Here is a 20,050-nt window from a genome sequence, read left to right on the forward strand (position 1 = left end):
TGAAAGTTATTTGTAAAAAAAATACACCTAAAAAATTAAAAAATACTTCAATTAAATTTATTTTTTTTTAAAGACTTGAACATAATTATTTTTAAAAAAAAAATTTTTCAACTGAATTTATTTTTTGTTTAAAAAAGTTTGAACATAATTTAAAATAAAAAAGGGCTTGAATCGCTATTTGCACCACCTTTTACCTTAATCGCTATTTGCCTACGTATCCTCTTGGGATTTAGAGGAATCAAAGCCCATGTAGTTGTTACTTACTTTATACCAATTTCACCCATTTTACCTTAATTGCTATTTGCACCACCGGTTGATGTTCCCGTTGAAGATCCATCGTATAAATCATATAAATCTTCATTTTCTTTTGGATTTTATTGTGCTCTTAGTTCGGCCTTGCTCCAATCATCCACGCATGATTGTGCTTCTAATGAATCGGGTGTCATACGAGATCATGTTTCATCAAATATGTTTTCTCATTGACTAAAAGCTTGTTCAACCGCAACAGCGGAGACCGGAGCTGCTAAAACTTGTTTTGTAATTAAAAAAAGTATTGGAAAAGTATTGGCGTGACGACTCCATCAATCTAAAATTGGAAAATCAGTATCTGCATAATCATCACCAAATTCAAAAGAAGTGATTAAATAATTATCAAATTCATAAAAAGAACTGGATTCCCTTGGTCTTTTTGTCTTTGTAGTAAAACTTGTTGAGCAACACCAACACCACTTATCTTTTGTGTTGGAAATTGTTGAATATTAGATTGAGAAGAATTAGAAGTAGATGAACTAGAAAATTGAACAAATTCATTATATAATTGCATAATATTTTGTCTAACTTCATGCAATACTACATTTATATTAACACTATCTTCTATATCAAGATTTAATACTTCATAATAAATAGTCAAATATTCAGATAAAACATCAATTTTACATCTAGGATCAAATACAATAGCAACAAGATAAAGAGGTGGTATATTTTTAAAATAAGATAACCATTTTTTTTTCATTGAAAAAATACAATCTTTTAATATACAATCATTTTCAAATTCTTGGAGTGCACTAACAATATTAATACACATAGGTAAAAATAAATGAGATGTGGGATAATAAACCCCACTAAATTTATAGGTAGCATCATTAAAAATTTTTAAAATATCTAAAATTTTTGCACAAATATCCCAATTTTGTGGATATAAATTAATATCTTCAATATCATTAGTAACAAAAAAGCATAATAATTCTTTATAAGAAAAAGACTGGTTTAGTAATTCATATGTTGAATTCCAACTAGTTGGGACATCCCTTGGAAAACGTTTTGGTCTTTTATTATTTTCTTTACAAAATTTAGCCCAACTTTTCATCACTTGGGGATATTCCCATAAATATGAAATAGCTTTTTTAATTGGAGAAATAAAAGATTCAAGAATTTTTAAACCATCTTATACACATAAATTTAAAACATGGCATGCACATAAATTTTCCACCAATATTTGATTCACAAATATTTTTAAGTTCAATAATTGATTTAGTATTAGCAGAAGCATTATCAAATGAAATTGAAAAAAAATTTTTTGTCAACTTATATTCATCTAAAATTGAAACAATTATTCTATAAATATTATTTGCAGTATGTTTATCATCAAAAACACGAAATCCAATAATTCTTTTTTGAATTTTTCAATCATCATCAATCCAATGACATGTAATGCCCATATAAGAATGCATTTGCCAATGATCACTCCAAATATCACAACAAATTGAAACACAAATTTTCATTTAAGAAAATAAAAGCTCTAACTCTTTTTTCCTTTATTATATAAAGAAATAATAGTTCGTTTTACAGTATTTCTTGGCACTCTTTTAGCACAAGGATTTAAAGCTTTTTGACAATAATTATTAAAATCTACTTTTTCACCAAAACTAAAAGCTAATTGTTCTATAGAAATCATTTCTGCTAATTCTTCTTTTTGTATTTTTTCAGAATATTAAAATAAAAAAATGTTAGAAGATGCGTACATGGAAATTTGTGTTTGAGACCGATCAACTTCTATTTTTGTTGGATGTTTTGTCTCCAAATGCTTCCAAAATGATCCATAGCTGCCCGCTTGTTTAAATTTATAAGATTTTCCATAATAATTGCAAATTACATCGTACATTTTCTCACCTTTGAATTTTTTTCATGAAATGAATGACGAATATGTCGGAACTTTGTCTTGCTCTTCCAACAATTTGTGCTCATTACTCTTGCTCTTGCTCTTGCTCTTCCTCTTCTTGTAATTGCTCATTAAATTCAGATTCTTGAGTTGGAATTTCCAAATTTTCATTTGCATATCCCTCAAAATTAAATTGGTTGGGAGTGAAATCATAGATGTCGTTTGTAGGGATAGATGAATATTGTGTTTCTCCAATCTTTCCCTTGCCCTTACCCGAATTTGAGTTTCCTCCACTTGTCATTATATGATAATAAGATATAATTTGGAAAATTGAATAAAAAAAATTAGAGAGAATAATAACTTAATCAGAGAGATTGTAGAGTAGAGAAGAATGATATAGAGTAGAGTGTAGTATATTGTAAAGAGAGTAAGTAGAGAGAGTAGAGATTTTTTTGTGATGAATTTGTAAATGAAATGAGGAATTTATAATAAATCCAAAAAATTATTTTTTTCCAAAAATACCCTTGAAACTAGCTGTTATGTAGCCGTTTATGGCTGTTGGGAGAGGTAATTAAGAAATTTCACAACAAAATAAAAAAAAAACACAACTGACAGTTTATAATGGCTAGAACCGGCGGTTCGAACCGACGGTTCTAACCGGCTGGAGAACCGGCGGTTCCAATCCGGTTCTGACCGGTTTTGTGGAACTGCCGGTTTCGGTTCCAGAAATCTGGTACCGGAACTGAACCGAAAATCTCCGGTTTCGATTCTCATCGGTTCCGGTTACGGTTCGGGGCCAGTTCCAACCGACGGTTCTGGTTCCCGAAACCGTAATATGGCCACCCTTAGTTCTACCACCAATAGTTACAAGTTACCAGAAAGTAACCCATTAATTTGTGTTTTTTTAACCTATGTTCCACTAAATTTAGCCATGCAATAATATATGTCAGTACAAATTACCAAAATTTCTCATGAATTTTTTTTAAGCAATGCCTACCTAATTTAACCATGCAACAAGATGCTTAAGAAAGTTGAAGAAATCCTTACTCTAGAATAATAAATAAAGATATTATTTTTTTTATTTTTAATTTATTTTTTGTTTTTTGCGATAAGAAAGTGGGAATGGAATGGGTCCAAATAATTGAACATGGGGGCAAAATTATATGTATTGATATTAATTCAGATGAGACATGATAGTTCGTCAATGAGGATGGGATATTTCATTTACTTCATCTCAGAAAAAGAAAAGAAACTTGGCCCTATCCACAAAATTGAAAACTTTGAGTAAAAAAAAAAAAAAAAGCATAATTGAAAAGACCAGTTGGGAATCTATCATCAACTAGTGGAGCCACTGGAAATTTCACTGTTACACTACGCTTGTAATGTTTCTCTCCATTGCATTTCCTTGTCATCTAATATAACCAATATTAAATTATGTTATTACATAAATGGAAAATTATTTTTGGCATTTAATTTTATATTTTTTACCTTTCAGTGTTTAGGTTGTTTTTTTTTTTTATGTTTAATCATTTAAAAAATTATATTCAAGATATATTTTTATTTTATAATTTATTAATATAAAATTATTCCTTATAAATAAATATTTTACAGTAAAAAAAATTGATGAACTCTATTATTATTATTATTATTATTTCAATGGCTTTATTGGTAAAAGAAAAGGAAAGATATCACTTCAAAAATATTTGTGGCAGGGAGTGGAAGAGGGACAATGATAATGGTTCAATTGTCCTTCAAGAAGTGCACTTCTTTAATGGCCCATCCTTTCGCATGATTGAAACATTGCCCCTTAAAGCCTAAAGGGGCAATTATCAATTTGTGTCACACGTGCCATTATGCTTATTCAATAAATTAAGGTGATATTCATTAAATATCTTGTAATATTTAAATTTTCAATTAATTAATTTATTTAAAAATTTTAATAAAAGCAAATTAAAATTTTTTATTATAAGTATTTAAATTTAAATTTTATATTATTTATAAAAATTATTAAATTATTAGCTAAGTTTTTTTTTTTTTGAAAGGAATTATTTGCAAAGTTAATTATTAAATTTTATGATCACTCAAGTATGGTCGAAGCATTGAATTCTGAATACTGACATATCGGATTAGTGTTTGACACGCTCCACTTTAGGTGCGCATAAAGCAAGATGGAGCTGAATAATGGGCCGGCCCAAATATTTTTATGGTCCACTTATGCTCGTTTGTTTTTCTCCAATTAAGGGTATTGTTAATTACGGTTGTTCATGAATTTTCCAATTGAAATCCAATCAAATGAAGCTGAAAATATAAGCATTAATAAATAAATTATGTTCATAATATTTTTTCTTATTATATTACACAAATTGAAGTATTTAATTATTTAAAATTAATCTTAAACTTTAAGCAATAATTATATTAATTACGACATATAATTTATCTAAAAAAACTTTTGTACAATTATTTATCACCTTAAATTTGCACCGAAATAATTTAAAATATTAAAACTTGTAGTAAAAAAGAACAAAATAATAATTTTTACTTCTAATAATAGGATAATTTTATTAGTTGAAAATATTAAAAATTATTATTTTAATTTTTTACTTTTATAGAAATCAGAAAATCAAATTCAAGCATTAAAAAGTATTAAATGGAGATGGCCATAAAAAATCAAATTCTTTTAATCTGTTGCCAAATTGTTGATCAAATCAAATCGAATTTAATATATTCATATATTTAATAAGTTTGAATGTCTTTTATAATTTGATTTATTTCAAATTCTCCGTAAACCGTGGTTATAAATTTGATTCGACTAAAAATAAATCGAATCATGATAAGTGTAACTAATATACTATTTGTGATATTTTGTGTCGGGGGTTGTAGCTCGAGTTTGAAAGTTGGTGTTCCAAAAACACATCCACCATTTAAATAAAAACATTCACAAGTTTCAACATTTGACTCTCCAGAAGGAGAGAAAAATGGATTGAATTGATCTTGTTTAAATAATTTTTCAGTGATGGAATTTTAAATTTCCATCTTTATATTTTTTTTGTTGATTTTAACTTAATAATAGTAAATTCATGAATTGTAATATATAATTTTCTCAATAGAAAAATATTTTTCCATATTAATTATAATCATAAAAAAAAGAAAATTGTTCCTAAAAGTTGTACAGAAAATCCTATAAAATAAAAGATTTGTGAGAAATGAGGGCCTAGCTTAGCTAAATTTTGTTTTCATCCTCTTGGCATTATACTTGCATCACTTTCTCTAACAAGTAACAGATATTTTGCGGCAAAGGCCATTCCATTTCCATGGATAATATTTCTTCCTCCCTTCCCTTCTTTATACTAACTTTTCTTTTCCTTTCTTTTCTTTTCTTTTCTTTTCTTTTTTATGGCAGAAGACTGATCTGTATCAACTCACAAATCTATTCTAAGAAAAAAGCAACTATTTGCAAAGGTTTCATAATTGTTTGAAAATATTTAAGTTTTCGAGAAGGGCTTCCTTTGTTGCTTTTGGCAGTCAAAATTGATTCTGGTTAACCATTTTCAATTCACTGAATATATATATAATTTTAACTTTTAAATAAAGAACATTAGATGACAGGTTAATCCAAGAATGTCTAAGATTACTGTCTATCTAGTACAAAGAAGGATCGCAGAAAGAAACACATGCAATCAGGAGGGAAGTGCTAATTTATAATTAAGACACAAAACCCATATATATGCAAAATAAATTAAACTTCTTGATTTTGTTGAAATGATTTTTTATTCTTTAGATTTTCACTTGCCTTTCAGCTGATTCATTGGGTACTTTACAAACTCCAAAAGGTCAAGATTGTAGTGCTTAAAATCCTTGTTTAAGGTTTGGGTACCCAATCCTCAAAGTTAACCTAACAAGACATTCAAAATTTGGACTCACAAATTGTCTTCTACCAAGCAACTAGAATTTTTTTTTTTTTTTTTTCCTTCTTCAACCTTCATTTATATATATAAATCATTGAATCCGGAAATCCCTCCAAATGGCAGCAACCCAATAAGTCTTCTTCATCTTTCACCGTCCTCCTCCTTGTCTCTTGTGTTAACTGTATACAAAAAGAAAGAGTCAAAAATCCATGCAAAATAATCTAATAATTTCTTGGTAATCAAAGAAATAATGAATGTATTTATATTTATCCCAATAAAACAATCCATTAAAGTAATAATCTAAAAACTTAATCCTAATTAACAAATTAAAAACTTAATAATAAATAACGATTCTTGAACAGAAACCAACTCAGTACTAGCTCAGCTAGCTAGGTTCTATGGATCTTATACCTTTCCCTTCTCTAAAAATTTCTTCTAGTATTTTGCCAACTGGGTCTCTGTTAGAATCACTAATTCATATATCTAATGAAATTACTTCAATGGAGAAGCTTCCTTTTATCCAGGTTAGAAACATTTCAAGAATGATAAGAAGAATTAAGCTTCTTTCTTCTTTATTTGAAGATTTACAAGAAACAAATAATCCTCTCCCTCCATCCTGTATTCTATGTCTAACTGAGCTTTTTTCGGTTATTCGAAAAGTCAAGTTCTTGATTCAAGAATGTAAAGATGGTAGCTGTGTTTGGGGTTTGATAAGAACTGAGTTTTTATCAAATCAGTTTAATGTGTTAGTGAAAGAAATGGGAAGAGCACTTGATATTCTACCTTTAAGCTTGCTTAGTTTAATGGCAGATACTAAAGAACAAGTTGAGTTACTTCATAAGCAAGCAAAAAGAGTAGATTTGATACTTGACCCTAAAGAAGTTCAAAGAAAAGAAGAGGTTTTACAAATAATGGCTTGGAATAATGACAAGAACAGAAAAAATAAAGGGTTTCTTGATTTTGACAGAGTTAAACAAGTTTTAAGTAGTATTGGATTGACAAGTTCTTTGGATTTGGACGAAGAAATCTTGAAGCTTGAAGCAGAAGCAAAGAATCAGGCAGGCACAGGAGGACTAATTGTGATATCCAATATAAACAATCTTATATCACTTCTTAGATATTCCAAGTCCATGATCTTTTGCAACAAAGAGATAAATGAGAAGATACAAGAAGAGTCTGCGAATAGAAATGTAGACTTTTCTTCTTCTTCTTCTTCTTCTTCTCATGCCATACTACCAAATATTCCTGATGAATTCCGGTGTCCGATTTCTCTTGACTTAATGAAAGATCCTGTGATTGTAGCATCAGGGCATACTTATGACCGGAATTCTATTGCTCAATGGATCAATGCAGGGCATCATACTTGTCCGAACAGTGGGCAAAGACTAATTCATATGGCTCTGGTACCAAATTATGCATTGAAGAGCCTTGTCCATCAATGGTGCCAAGATAATAATATTCCATTAGTAGATGATTACTCTTCTTCATCTTCCCCAGAATTGGAGAGAAGCAGCAACGACAAGAAGAAGTTAAGCGAAAAAGCTATCGATCACATTTCTGCAACAAAAGCTGCTTCAGATGCTGTCAAAATGACTGCAGAATTTTTGGTGGGTAAACTTGCAATGGGGTCCCTGGAAATTCAGAGGCAAGCAGCTTATGAACTCAGGTGGTATTTCATAATGTAAAATTTTCAGTGTTTTTGTTCTAATTTATAAATGTTCCATAACACTTATTTTGCTAGAATTTTTCAAAACTTCTAGCAGTTATATTATTCAGCTTTCAGAATACAGTTTCTAACTTAAATTCTACACTGAAAACAAATTTGCAGTATACAAATTTAGAAATCATATCATCCAGTGCTTAAAGTTCAGTTTCCAAAATTTTCAGCAATTAATTTTCAGTTTTATTAAATGTGGTCTCAGGTTATTAGCCAAAACTGGCATGGACAATAGAAGGATAATTGCAGAGGCAGGAGCCATACCATTTCTAGTGACACTACTAAGTTCTAGTGATCCCAGAATTCAAGAAAACGCAGTTACTGCCTTACTTAACCTTTCTATATATGACAACAACAAGACTCTAATAATGGCAGCAGGTGCAATAGACAACATAGTAAATGTTCTTGAATCAGGCAAAACTATGGAGGCAAGGGAAAATGCAGCAGCAGCAATCTTTAGCCTATCAATGATAAATGACTGTAAAGTAACAATCGGGGCTCGTCCCCGAGCCATTCCTGCCTTGGTTAGCTTACTAAGAGAAGGCACAACAGCAGGAAAAAGGGATGCTGCAAGTGCATTATTCAATCTTGCAGTTTATAATGCTAATAAGGCAAGTGTTGTAATTTCAGGAGCAATTCCTTTGCTAATTGAACTATTAATGGATGATAAGGCAGGCGTAACGGATGATGTCTTAGCTGTTCTGTCTTTACTATTAGGTTGTTCTCAAGGGTTGAAGGAGATAAGGGAAAGTAGAGTTTTGGTTCCTCTCCTGATAGATCTTTTGAGATTTGGGTCGGCGAAAGGGAAGGAGAATTCTATAACAATTTTGTTAGGATTGTGCAGAGATGGAGGAGAAGAAGTTGCCAATCGCCTTTTGATTAATCCACGGAGTATTCCTTCGCTTCAGAGTTTATCTGCTGATGGATCTTTGAAAGCTAGAAGAAAAGCTGATGCATTGCTTAGATTACTCAGTAGGTTCTGCTCTCAAACTCATAATCCTGTTGGATAACAGAAGACAGCAGAAAAAACCTGAACCAAGTGCACATTATGATCATATAAATTCTTATACCTTGTGTTCATTTGTTGATTTGTAGTCGATCTCAAATTTTATAGTTTGGTTTATGGAATTTTTGGCATTGTATATGGCATCCTATTGGATTGGGATGAATAAAATGTTTGCAAGAGCTTTTGTTCGTGTAAATTCAATTTTGTATTTAAATGTTGCTAGTCCCTATTTCTTACATGATAATAAAGTAATTTTTTTTGGATATTTTTTTTCCAATTAGTATGGTATTTTTTAGTTTGGGATAAGCCCGTAAACAAGTCAAGCCGAGCCAAGATGAGCCAAGATGAGCCAAGCTTTAGTGAGCTCGAGCACAGCTCGACAATAATAAACAAGCCGAGTTCGAACTTGAAATCTATTGAACTAAAATGACGTTTTAATATAAATTTTAATTGATTTTAGCTTATTAAACTAGCTCGTGAGTTCGACTCTGCTCAACAACGCTAGCTCGTGAGCTCAGCTCAATATAGAATAGAAGAGGCCTACCCTATGAAGTGTAATTTTCTGAGCCATTCACTAAAACTGCATAGGAGCTGGCTCATGAGCCATCTTGTGAGCTAATGACTTATTTCGAGCTCGAGCGAGCTTTATCGAGCACTTCCCGAACGACTTGTCTTATTTACGGTCCTAATCCAGGACATAAAATATCCATAAATATTTAATAATATTAACTATTAAAATAAAATCGAAGCTAAATGACTTTGCTGATGCAAACTAAATTGAGTAATAATAAAAAAGAAATTTAAAAAAATGCATAAATTTTATTGCTTTAATTCCTTACATTATTCAAATATACAATGGATTTACTACGATAACTCAACACAAAAAAATACAAATCACAACAGCTAGCCGGAACCCTACCGGCTTTATAATGCTCCGACTGAAAAAAAAAAAAAAAAAAAGATCCTAGACTTGGATGGTTTAACTTATGTTAGAACCAATCATACGGCAAAGGGCGAGTTCCTGGTTTAACTTACGTTACAACCGATCATACATTATTAAGATAAAGCTCGAACTCCAATTTGTGAACCATGATTCACATATTAATATTAGAGAAGGTTAAATATTTTAAAGTTCCACCAATTCCAGCTGAATGTTTGTGCCCTTTAACTTGTAGTTCCAGAACCAGCTTCCACTGCCCATCATGCTTGGTTCTATGCGGTTGAGCTGGACTTCCAAGCCTGTGGAATAATCAAAGGTGATAATGAGTTGATTTTGAGGTTTCATTTCGTTATGAAGGATGCATTAATGGGTTATAATGACAAATAGAGGCGTGAATAAGCCGAGCCGGCTTGAGAGCTATTTGAGCTCGGCTCTAAAAAAGTCGGCTCGAGCCTAATGCCGTTCAGCTCAAAAACTCTTTGAGCCTTATCGAGGTTAAAATTTTTCAAGTTGAACTTGAGCCTCGAGCCTCGAGCTTTAGCTTTCATTGAGTCCGCCTGGCAGGTTTGAGCTCGGCTCGGCTTGTTTACACCCCTGAGGTATCAGAAATTCCCTCTTTTTTCCATACCTCTTGCATTACAAGATATATATGCACTCCACTGCCACTACTAATCCAATGGCTGCTTACCATTTCTTTTTAAATATTAGAGTTGGTGTTTCAGTAGAAACTAGAAATAAGTAAAAAAAAAACCACAGTAAATAAACTCCTTGAAGAAAAATGCACATTTCGTTGCATTTTGATCACCACTCTCAACAACAAGCATTATAAAGTTGTATTTTTCAATTACCAACTTTCTAAGATATGTACAGCCACCTTCACTTCGTGATTTAGTGCTTAAGACCATCTATTTGATCTAGGATTTTCTACACTGTAAACTTCCCTTGCCTCTTGTGAGTGTGGGTGCACATTGGGCGGCTCAAATGCTGGAAACACTATGTACTAATGTGAAAGGTATTATGATACCAAAGAGTATGTACCTGAATTTCCTGATTTGACCTGCATTTTGTAGCCATCTGGAACTTCAAATACATGATTACCCTACAAACCAAAAAAAAAAAAAAAAAAAAAGGTGGAGCCACGTAAGTTCTTTAGTACAACACTAGCAAGAGATAAATCTATCAAGCAAAGAATTAGCATTTAATAACCAAATTCAACTCAGTCAACTGGGTCAATTCATACCCATCAGTTTTTCTTTTCGAAGGTGGCTTTTATTTGAAATTAATGGATGCAATTGATTAATTATTGATTTCAATAGAAGAAATTTTATTCAGGATCTCTAACAGTTGGTCCTAATTCTTAGCAAGAAATGATTACTGCCAATCTATATAATTTACTCTCCATATAAGTTGAACAATCAATTCAATCTATGCAGACAAAACAATGTTGTTTTGTTAGTCTAACCTCTAGGGTAACGTTATTGGCCTCAAATTCTGCATTTCCATGTAGAATAACTTTACACGCCTCAAACCGCTGTACTTTGTGTTTCCAGTATACATTTTCTCCAGAACTCCAGTCAATCCCTTCATTAACAACTTTGACATTTTGCAGTCTACATCTTCCACACCTAGACAAATAAACTGATTAAGGACCTACGGATTTGATCATTACCATATTTGAAATTGGATTGCAAACAGTCATTTCATACCTGTGTCCATACTGCAATATTGGCTCACCATTTGCATCAATCCTGGTTGAGCCCATGATATTTGCAGCAATAACAATTAAACTCCCATCAAGCTGCAAAGGAAAACAGATGAGCCTAAGAGCAATAACTAGCATGCCTAAATTTACTGTTGATCAAAATGCTATAACCTCAACATTCCTCCATAAGAACTCTGCAACCTCAACTTGTAGCTCAGAGCCCTCAGAAATGGATCCTTTATGGAACTGGAAAGCAGAAAATTCATAATCAGAGTTCGTTGGCCAACTTTTGGTAAAGGATATCAGCACCAAATTATGATACCTAGTTGAAGAAAGATACTTCATGAAACAAGTATTCAACTGCAAAGAATGCATAACAAAGCTTTTGCATGATGAAAAACTAGTGGCCTAAAAGGCTTCCTGTATGCCTATAATAGATAAGCCCACTAACTGTTGGAGATGGAGCATACACTTAATAACATCATAGAACAAATAAAAACAAAGTAAGGACAGACCTAATTGCAGACAAACTATGGAATATAGCCCTAGCCAAAATAAGCTTACCTTTTGTCTTGTAACATTCCAAAGTGGGCCAAGAGCAGGGTGCAGAAATATTAGAAATGGTGGTCCAGAATCAACATATGCATCATTACCTTTAATCTGCAAAGAATAAAGAGAAACCTTATTATGGAATCACTTCAAAAGGAGATTAATATATATATTGCAAGGCTGTCAGATGAACATATGATAATGATGAACAAGAACATTAGCGATAATGATACAAAGTATGAGGAAACATTGACCTCAATTCAACAGAGACAAGTTTGGGTTCTAATATTGTAGGAGACAGAAGAAACTACCTCTGGAAGTTCAATATCACAATGGGAAAGAAGATCATAAGCATTCCGAAAGATATCTAGGAGTGAACCATCTGGGGTCTGCACATGGATCCAAACTGAAAAAAATTAACACTAGAGGAATAACATTATATCAAGTTGACTAGTATGTCACAATTTTTTAACTTTAAGTTAGTTTCCAAGAGAGTTCCATTACAAGAATTGGGGACACTCACGCAAGTTTAAGCACTAAACATAAGTGGTGCATCAATTGTAAAAAATCCACTCATTCAAATACATGAACCTCAAACCAAATAATGATCATAGAATAATTATCTACTCAGAAAGATAAAAAGCATCAAGATAGACTACCCTAATCTGTAGACAGTTTCTGGGTGTTGAATTCCTTTGATTATGTCTGAAGGCAAGAACAAATAAAAGGTTCTCTAGAAGCACAGTGTCAAGCTATGGTCATAGAATTTTGCGGCAGCAGTAAAAATGAGATCTTTGGAAGTTTTGATGATTTAAGTGGCAGAACATGTATAGAAATATGTGTTGTATTCGGCATTACAAAAGTAGCAGGGATGAGGTGTAGTTTATAGGCGCAATAAGAATATCAGTGTTGAGTTTTCTGGGACAGCTAGGAATTTGAGGTATTAAAGGCTGTTTGGATGGTTAATTGAAGAGGATTCTATTAAAATGAAATTTAAGGGTTTAGAGTGACTATTAATGGTATGAGGTCTACAGCTGATTGAGAGTGAAAAAAAAAAAAGTTAGTTGTTTTTCACTTGCCAGCTTTGTTCTGGACTTAATAATTAGGTTAAGAGGGAGAAAACCAGAAGTAAAAGAATGCTGATAAACAGGGAGATAGAAGACATAGCAGCCAGTCAATATCTAGAATTCAAAAAGAAAAGACATCATCATTTGTTACTTTTATTTGTCCCGTAATAGCATGGATTTTATAATCAGAAAATTATAACCTGGTGCAAAGAATTGTCTGTATGTTTTCTCTTTCTCTTAGCTGATGACGTAACCCTTCTTCGTTCATTATACACAATAAAAGTATCCAGCTTATCTGTAGATGTATTGCCAAGATTTTTATCAACATAATACACGTAACATGAAATGAACATGTTATATTGCAATTTTAGGCAGAGAAGAACTATAATTATACCTTCAACTCCCTGATAAGATCTTGATAAGTAGGTATTCAAAAAATTATCTGCAATATTTTGCATGGTACATTCCAGCCGGCCACCAGAGACACTGCATATTAAAAGATAATTAGTCAGCATAAATGCATCTGTGGAAACAACTAGCGAGTAACATAATTCCAAAGAGAAAGATGAATGACTACACACTATGGATGGTTCCCCTCATCAATAGAATATCTATAGAAACAGTTGAGCCAAATAACACCATCCCCAAAAGAAGGGAGAAAAAAGTTCCACGTCAACGATATATCAAATTACTAAATATGGAAAATCACCTTTAAGTTGGGGAGGCAAAAGAGAAAACCTCAATGTTTATACCTAGGATTGATTATTAATGCAAATTTCCAAATCCTGCAGCATATATGCATTTAAATCAAATGCCTTGCATTATGCCTACCCAGACAATTTCCCTATGTTTTATCCCTGTCCAGAGTGTACTTGTCCTAATTCCAAAGTCAAACTGTTTGCACTTAAAGCAAAAAATTCAAAGTATAATTATTTAGTTTATACATAAAAAATTATCTGCTTGTCATAAAGGTGCATATTTTACCCTTGCAAGAGATACTGATTATGCAGAATATCTTCAATAATATATGATTTATTCAAAAGGATAGATGAACTTGTGGATATAACAACTTTAGGCGCATCCATGAAAGGAAGGACATAGAAATAGCAAAAAGCCTGTCACTAAGAAGAACATATACCTATGACAGTTCCCGAAATGGTCCTCGTATGTAATTTCCTTCTTTGTATTGATTACCATGCCTGGTAAACTCTTTTCAGTATTGCTTGATGCAATGGTCTCCACAGAGGGTAGATCCACATAGAGAATGTTTGTATTGGCAGGGAATTCCACCTGCAAACTTAACAGGAAAAACAAAAGTGAAGTTACACATTTCTGAAACTCTTAGCTTAAAATGCATTAACAAAGAAGCAGAAAGCATGATGTGCCAAGTGGATAGATGATAAAGACATCATAATTTCATTGATGATACACCATCAAAAATAGCACAGCCCAGTAATATAGATACTACCATGCTAAAGAGGATGCCTCAACAGTTACCATATAGGTCCTATACCAGCATCTACAAACTTCTGGAAAGGGGAAATATAATCAAGTTTCATTCAAGTACTCCTCACAATAGAGGAACATTGCAAATTATGGGATTTTAAATAGTCATTAAAATTGTGCGCCTAAAGATATTATCCGTAGTTTAAAGCATAAAGCATGTCAGAATAAAACGTTTACGTAACCAAATCAATGCTTACCTGTTAGAGGAGTGAGGTGCACTTGTGATTCCAAACTTATCAAACTCTGTGTACTCAATGCATGACAAACCATAAGCCCACTTCCCATCAAGAGTCTTCTTCTCCAAAAGGACATTTATACCTTCTGTAGCCCCCAAATTACGCTTACAAGATGCAAAGCCAAGTTTCTGTTACATGCACAATATGTAATGACTAAGATAAGCTGAAAAAGATTTAGCCCTAAACAATATCGACAAGAGACACAACTACTAATCTGCATTTAATTTCAGTTTCTAAAGACAACTTATATAAGCATCTCCACAAAATAACATATTTAACTTGGTCTTTCTAATTCTAGCACCTCAATCAGAGAGAACATTATAAGGCAGTATGCAGACAAACGGAGTTAAGTATAGGGCATATATAGAAACCTTATGATGTCAGGGGCATCAACCAGTAATGGATCGCTTAATTTAAAATCACCTATGTCAGTATCTGTATATACTATGTTATGAGTGCCATTGCACATAGAGCAAGAGAACTTGACACACGCAAACATAGTTGAGACCCCACCTTTCCATGGCGTAAACCAATCCCCGCCAATGCCAAAAGGGTCAAGTCTGTAGCAGCCACAACATTGCTGCAGTTTCACCAGTTCAATATAAAAATGAAAATTTGATGGTAACAATCAAAAACATAGTATATTTCAATATGCTAGAAAAGAGCTAACCTGACTTGTCGAACGGTTGCACCCTTTCTTCCATGACCATAAAGCCACTCAAAGATGCCTTTATCATATGCAAGTTTCCAAATAACACCATGTCCACCAGGCTTGGAAACAGGTGTGAAAGGTTTTGTTACCAACCATTGCCCATCTTCCGCACCAACAGCGGGAACAAGAGGCTGGGAATTGACAGAACTTGTTTCAAAATGAAATGCAATAATAATTAACACAGCAAGAAAAAAAAAAAAATATAAACCTGCTCAAAAAGTTGGAAACTGGATTGGCCTCTTCCAAACCAGCTGAGTCTTTCACATAGAGAAGTGATATGCTTGTGGTTATTCTTAGCTGAACTTGTCATGATCGCAACAGGGGTGATACATTGTTTTCCATACAACTTGAAGTACAAGAACTCTCGAGCCTATCACAAAATTACATATGTATATCATAAGCGTCTAAACTATAACGCTTGCTTTCCTTAGTTAAACATCAAAGTTCAAAAGCAAATATTTCCACAATTGGAAACAAAGCTCTTATACCTGAAGATCTCTTATAAGGCCTTCCAATAAAGTCCGTCCACAATAAGGAAGCATTGCAGCAGGAAGACATTCACCTGTGTCTGGATCAACCAAACCAAGCCGGTCTGCTGAACCGCCCAGAGGATAAATTTCTCCTAGACCTGGCAAACCCTAAAAGAATAAGATCTTATTATTCTAGAAACACTTAGCAATATTTTTTGCATTGACACAACAATTTTTGGGTGCTAACCTCAATTCCCCACAGAGCTGCTTGAGATGCATATTCTGTATTTTTTGAAAGGTCAATTACATTAGGTGCATGAATTTCCAAAAACTGACATTCCATTGATTCTTGTATGTGCTGGGACCAATTTGTTGCGTGCATCTCAGAAGTTGACTGGGCAAGAAGTTCCAGCACCATTATCTGATATCTGCAGCAAGAATATCATAAATTTTTTAATTTATTAATCTTCCAATATCAACCTTATGATTTCTGAACAGCAAAAATTCAAATAAATGAACGTTACAATCAATTTGAGAAGATGAAAATTAAGACACATGTGAATAATAGTTCAACTGTTCAAGTAACTTTCCTATATTTGAAAAGTCTCTAATGGTAATCCTTTCCTTGTTCTCCACCCAAACAAACTCAAACATAAACCTATAACAACTCCAACAAAACTTTAAAAGCAAAGGAGTGGTTTATAAACTATGACTGCAGTTTTCTTTAGGAAGTCGCATAGCTGTGAGGGCATTCACATGGAACTCGCATAAACTTGAACTCAATCTAGACATTAAGAGTTCCGGCCTTCAATTGATTTCACCATCTTGATCAAGTAATTAAGAGATGAGACTATAGTGTTCTTTCCAATTATAAGAAGGGATTGCTCCACTCGTGACTCAAATCCACCACTTGACTTGAATGATCGAGTTTATTCCAATCCAATTTAGTAGAGATTAAGTTTGATAGCATACCCTATAGATTAGAATATAGGGAATGGGAAGGGAAGGTTGCGATAAAATTAATCCAATGAAAATCCTCTACTTAAACTGGTTGATTAACCAACATCAAACTTCCACATGACTTTAGGCAGGTAACTGACAATATTTCTTTTTTTCCTTTTCCCTTTTTTGAGAATGACTGACAAAATATTTCTCAATAAGACAAAACAAACACATCCCTGTTGATTTGTTGTGCAATCTTTTGCTATTAATCCTCAGGAGTTGAAAATGCTCATTTACAGACATCACACTTTGTTCTTGTCTGCATAAAATAACATAGCTAATCTTGTAATTATCGACACTTGGCAAGTCGGCATAACAGCTAAGAGAATCCCACGATGAGCATGTATTCCCAGCAAGTGTATTCCTGAAAACACTAAAATCCGAAATGCTAACCACAAAAAGGCATCTCCATTTCATTATTACTATCCTATTATCTGACCGTATCCAAAGTTAATCAGATGAGGCTAATATCCTTCCTCAAACAATTCAAACACTATGGCACCAATAACATTCAATCACCAGAAGAAAGGAGAACGAAAAAGATAATATCATGCACAAAAAGAAGAATGAATTAGCTACATTTCAAGCGTAAAAGCTAAAAAAGGTAAGAGATTCACTCACCCAATGATACCCCCAACGCAATCATAGAATTGTTCAATCTCTTCCAAAGTCTTTAACAACTTTCTCAAGTCCGCAATCTCCTCTTCATTAAAAAACGCACCACGACTCATCTGCAAACTATCTTTTCCTCCATGCTCACTCAAATCAAAACTCTCAATCATCTCCACCAAAGCATAAAGCGCGCTCTTCACCGAAGTCCTTGCCGACTCCGCCTCACTCTCCACCAACTCAAACCCGAAGCTAAGCACGTGCTCTTGCCCTGCTGCAACCAAACACTTGAGCAAAAACAACTCGTGCAAGTCCAAATTAAGCAGAGCTACAGCTCTAGAAACTCCATTTCTATGCGAACTAAAAAAATGTTTAACTCGCGAATCAGAATCAAGGAGTAAAAGCTTCTGCTCCAGAGAATTCAAACCGGAGAGCTTGGAGCGTAGAGATTTTAGGCGGGAGATTTCTAGGTGGAAATTGGAGTCAGGAGCTGGCAGCGCGTATTCTAAAGGAACAGTAGTTACACGCGTAACTGGATAGCAAGAGCGCGGAGGTTGAGTGGAAGAGGAAAAGGAAGGGAAAGAGAGTAAAGGAGAAGGTTTTTGGAAATGAAAAGAAAAACAGAGCGTTTTAGAGGTAAAAGAAGAAAGGCAAGTGTTGTTGCTGCTACTGTTATTGTTACATAGAAGAAAGGAGAGACTCTTTGAAGTAGTAGTAGCGTTAGCTTCAGCCATAGCTAAAGCAAGGAAGGAAACTGAATTTCAGTTGGAGACACAGAGAGGTAGAGGAAGAGGGAAATAAAGAGGAGGATAAGAAGAGATGCTTGAAGCATATACCAATCCATAACCACAGTCCAAAAATCACATCTTCCATTGGTATTTATTAGGAAGTTCGGAGTGGATGCCAATGTTACATTGGATGGCTGTCTGCCGTTTTTGTGGAGGAGACTGTGGGTCCTATGTCTCATTGAATATTCCACCGTAGTTCGTTGGATTTTGTTGCGTTTTATTGATGTATTGTTCTAGAATAGAATGGGCTGGACCTTCATTTGGACTAAAGACATATTTTTCAGGGTCAGCCCAATTCTAGTTTACAAGTTTTAGCCTGGGTTGAATCACAGCCTAGCCCAAAAGGTTTAGCCCACATGATTACAAGTAGAAATGATTTTGCAGTCGGTCAGTTCGGTAATCCCGTCCTTGTTGTTACGGTAATGACTAATTAGCATTTAGCACAATTCATAACTATATAATTATTTTTAATAGTTCAAAGAAAAAAAAAAAAAAAATCTCAATCCCAATCTTGACAATAAACTTTAGGTTAGTGATACTGAAATCACTTCCAAATTGTAAGGTTACTAGTATGAATCTTAATCAAAGTCATTTTTTTTTTTTTTTCAATTCCACTTTGCATATATAATTACTACGTGTATGCACACTAAAGCATAGAGTCCAATGGTAAGAACATATACAACCTGACATATGACAATAAATCTAAATTTGAATTTCTCTTTTTCAATTCTTAAAAAAACATTATTACATGCATGTTTCTAATTAATTATGCATTATACTCATAACTTGTATTTACCGTCAATCTTATGCAAATTCCAAACCCATATTTATGCTCTCTTCAAGAAATAACCTTAGTTAGGATTTGTTCAGTTTCCAATTTTATCTCAAAATGCCAGTGCAGCTTCTATTTTTCTGTTTAACCCATTTCGAAGGTTGGACAGAAAATTCAACAATGTAAATTTGAAATGCCTATATTAAACAATGTACTCATTAAAATTTGGAATTGGAATTAAGATAAGGCTATATTTGGTTTGGCGTAATGTAAGATAATTAAAGATGTAATGCAAGATAATTAAAGATGTAATGCAATGAAAAATATAATGTAATGGAATAGAATTAAGATTTCATTACTATGTTTGGCAACGTAACTGAGAAAGTTTATGGAATGTAATCGTTATTCAATTTTTATATTTGTTTGTAAATATGTAATATAATTAGCACGCCATCACTGCCACCACCGCCATAACTACTACTCTACTACCATCACTATCACCAAAACCACTACTCTACCACTACCACCATTACCACGACATCATTATTAATAAAAAAATATATTTGAATCAAAAGTTTTTTATATATCATGCTATTAAAGACTATTTATACATAGAAACTATTTGGACTAGGAAATTAAAAAAAAATTAAGTCTGAAAAAAAATATTATGTAACAAAATAAAAGTTAAAGTCATTGAAAATTATTTTTTTAATACAATTTTATATTTTTTCATTGAATAAATTAAATTATAATACAAAATTATGTATTTTGATCTTTTTAATGATTTTTCATTTCATTCTTCATATTCTTATAACAATACAAAAGAATAATTAATAATGATGTGGTGGTGGTGGTGATGGAATAGTGGTTGAGGTGGTGGTGGATTGGTGGTTGGGGTGGTGGTGATGGTG

General features: G+C 33.0%; 2 protein-coding genes across 3 annotated transcripts; one reads left to right on the forward strand and one right to left on the reverse strand.

Annotated features, from left to right (window-relative positions):
• The first annotated feature begins 6,563 nt into the window (after positions 1-6,563).
• On the forward strand, positions 6,564-9,045 carry LOC105645874 (U-box domain-containing protein 1). The gene is made up of 2 exons (XM_012231607.4): positions 6,564-7,729; positions 7,986-9,045. The coding sequence occupies exons 1-2, from the start codon at positions 6,564-6,566 to the stop codon at positions 8,788-8,790; spliced, it is 1,971 nt and encodes a 656-aa protein (XP_012086997.3). The 3' UTR covers positions 8,791-9,045.
• A 540-nt stretch (positions 9,046-9,585) lies between these two features.
• On the reverse strand, positions 9,586-18,480 carry UGP3 (UDP-glucose pyrophosphorylase 3). Of its 2 annotated transcripts, XM_089723044.1 has the most exons (17): positions 17,592-18,477; positions 16,216-16,396; positions 15,987-16,136; positions 15,707-15,868; positions 15,457-15,629; positions 15,300-15,366; positions 14,748-14,914; positions 14,183-14,341; positions 13,439-13,530; positions 13,245-13,339; positions 12,289-12,366; positions 11,993-12,088; positions 11,600-11,674; positions 11,433-11,524; positions 11,189-11,351; positions 10,765-10,825; positions 9,586-10,025 (listed from the first exon to the last, which is right to left on the reverse strand). In XM_089723044.1, the coding sequence occupies exons 1-17, from the start codon at positions 18,311-18,313 to the stop codon at positions 9,913-9,915; spliced, it is 2,646 nt and encodes an 881-aa protein (XP_089579170.1). In that variant the 5' UTR covers positions 18,314-18,477; the 3' UTR covers positions 9,586-9,912. The 2 variants fall into 2 exon arrangements, with proteins under 2 accessions (XP_089579170.1, XP_037497955.1); XM_037642027.2 differs by lacking the exons at positions 9,586-10,025; positions 10,765-10,825; positions 11,189-11,351; positions 11,433-11,524 and having other exon boundaries at positions 11,612-11,750; positions 17,592-18,480.
• Between the last annotated feature and the right edge of the window lie 1,570 nt (positions 18,481-20,050).

This window comes from Jatropha curcas, chromosome 6 (genome assembly GCF_041381405.1).
Source record: "Jatropha curcas cultivar XTBG-Jc1 chromosome 6, XTBG_Jcur_1.0, whole genome shotgun sequence".
NCBI lineage: Eukaryota > Viridiplantae > Streptophyta > Magnoliopsida > Malpighiales > Euphorbiaceae > Jatropha > Jatropha curcas.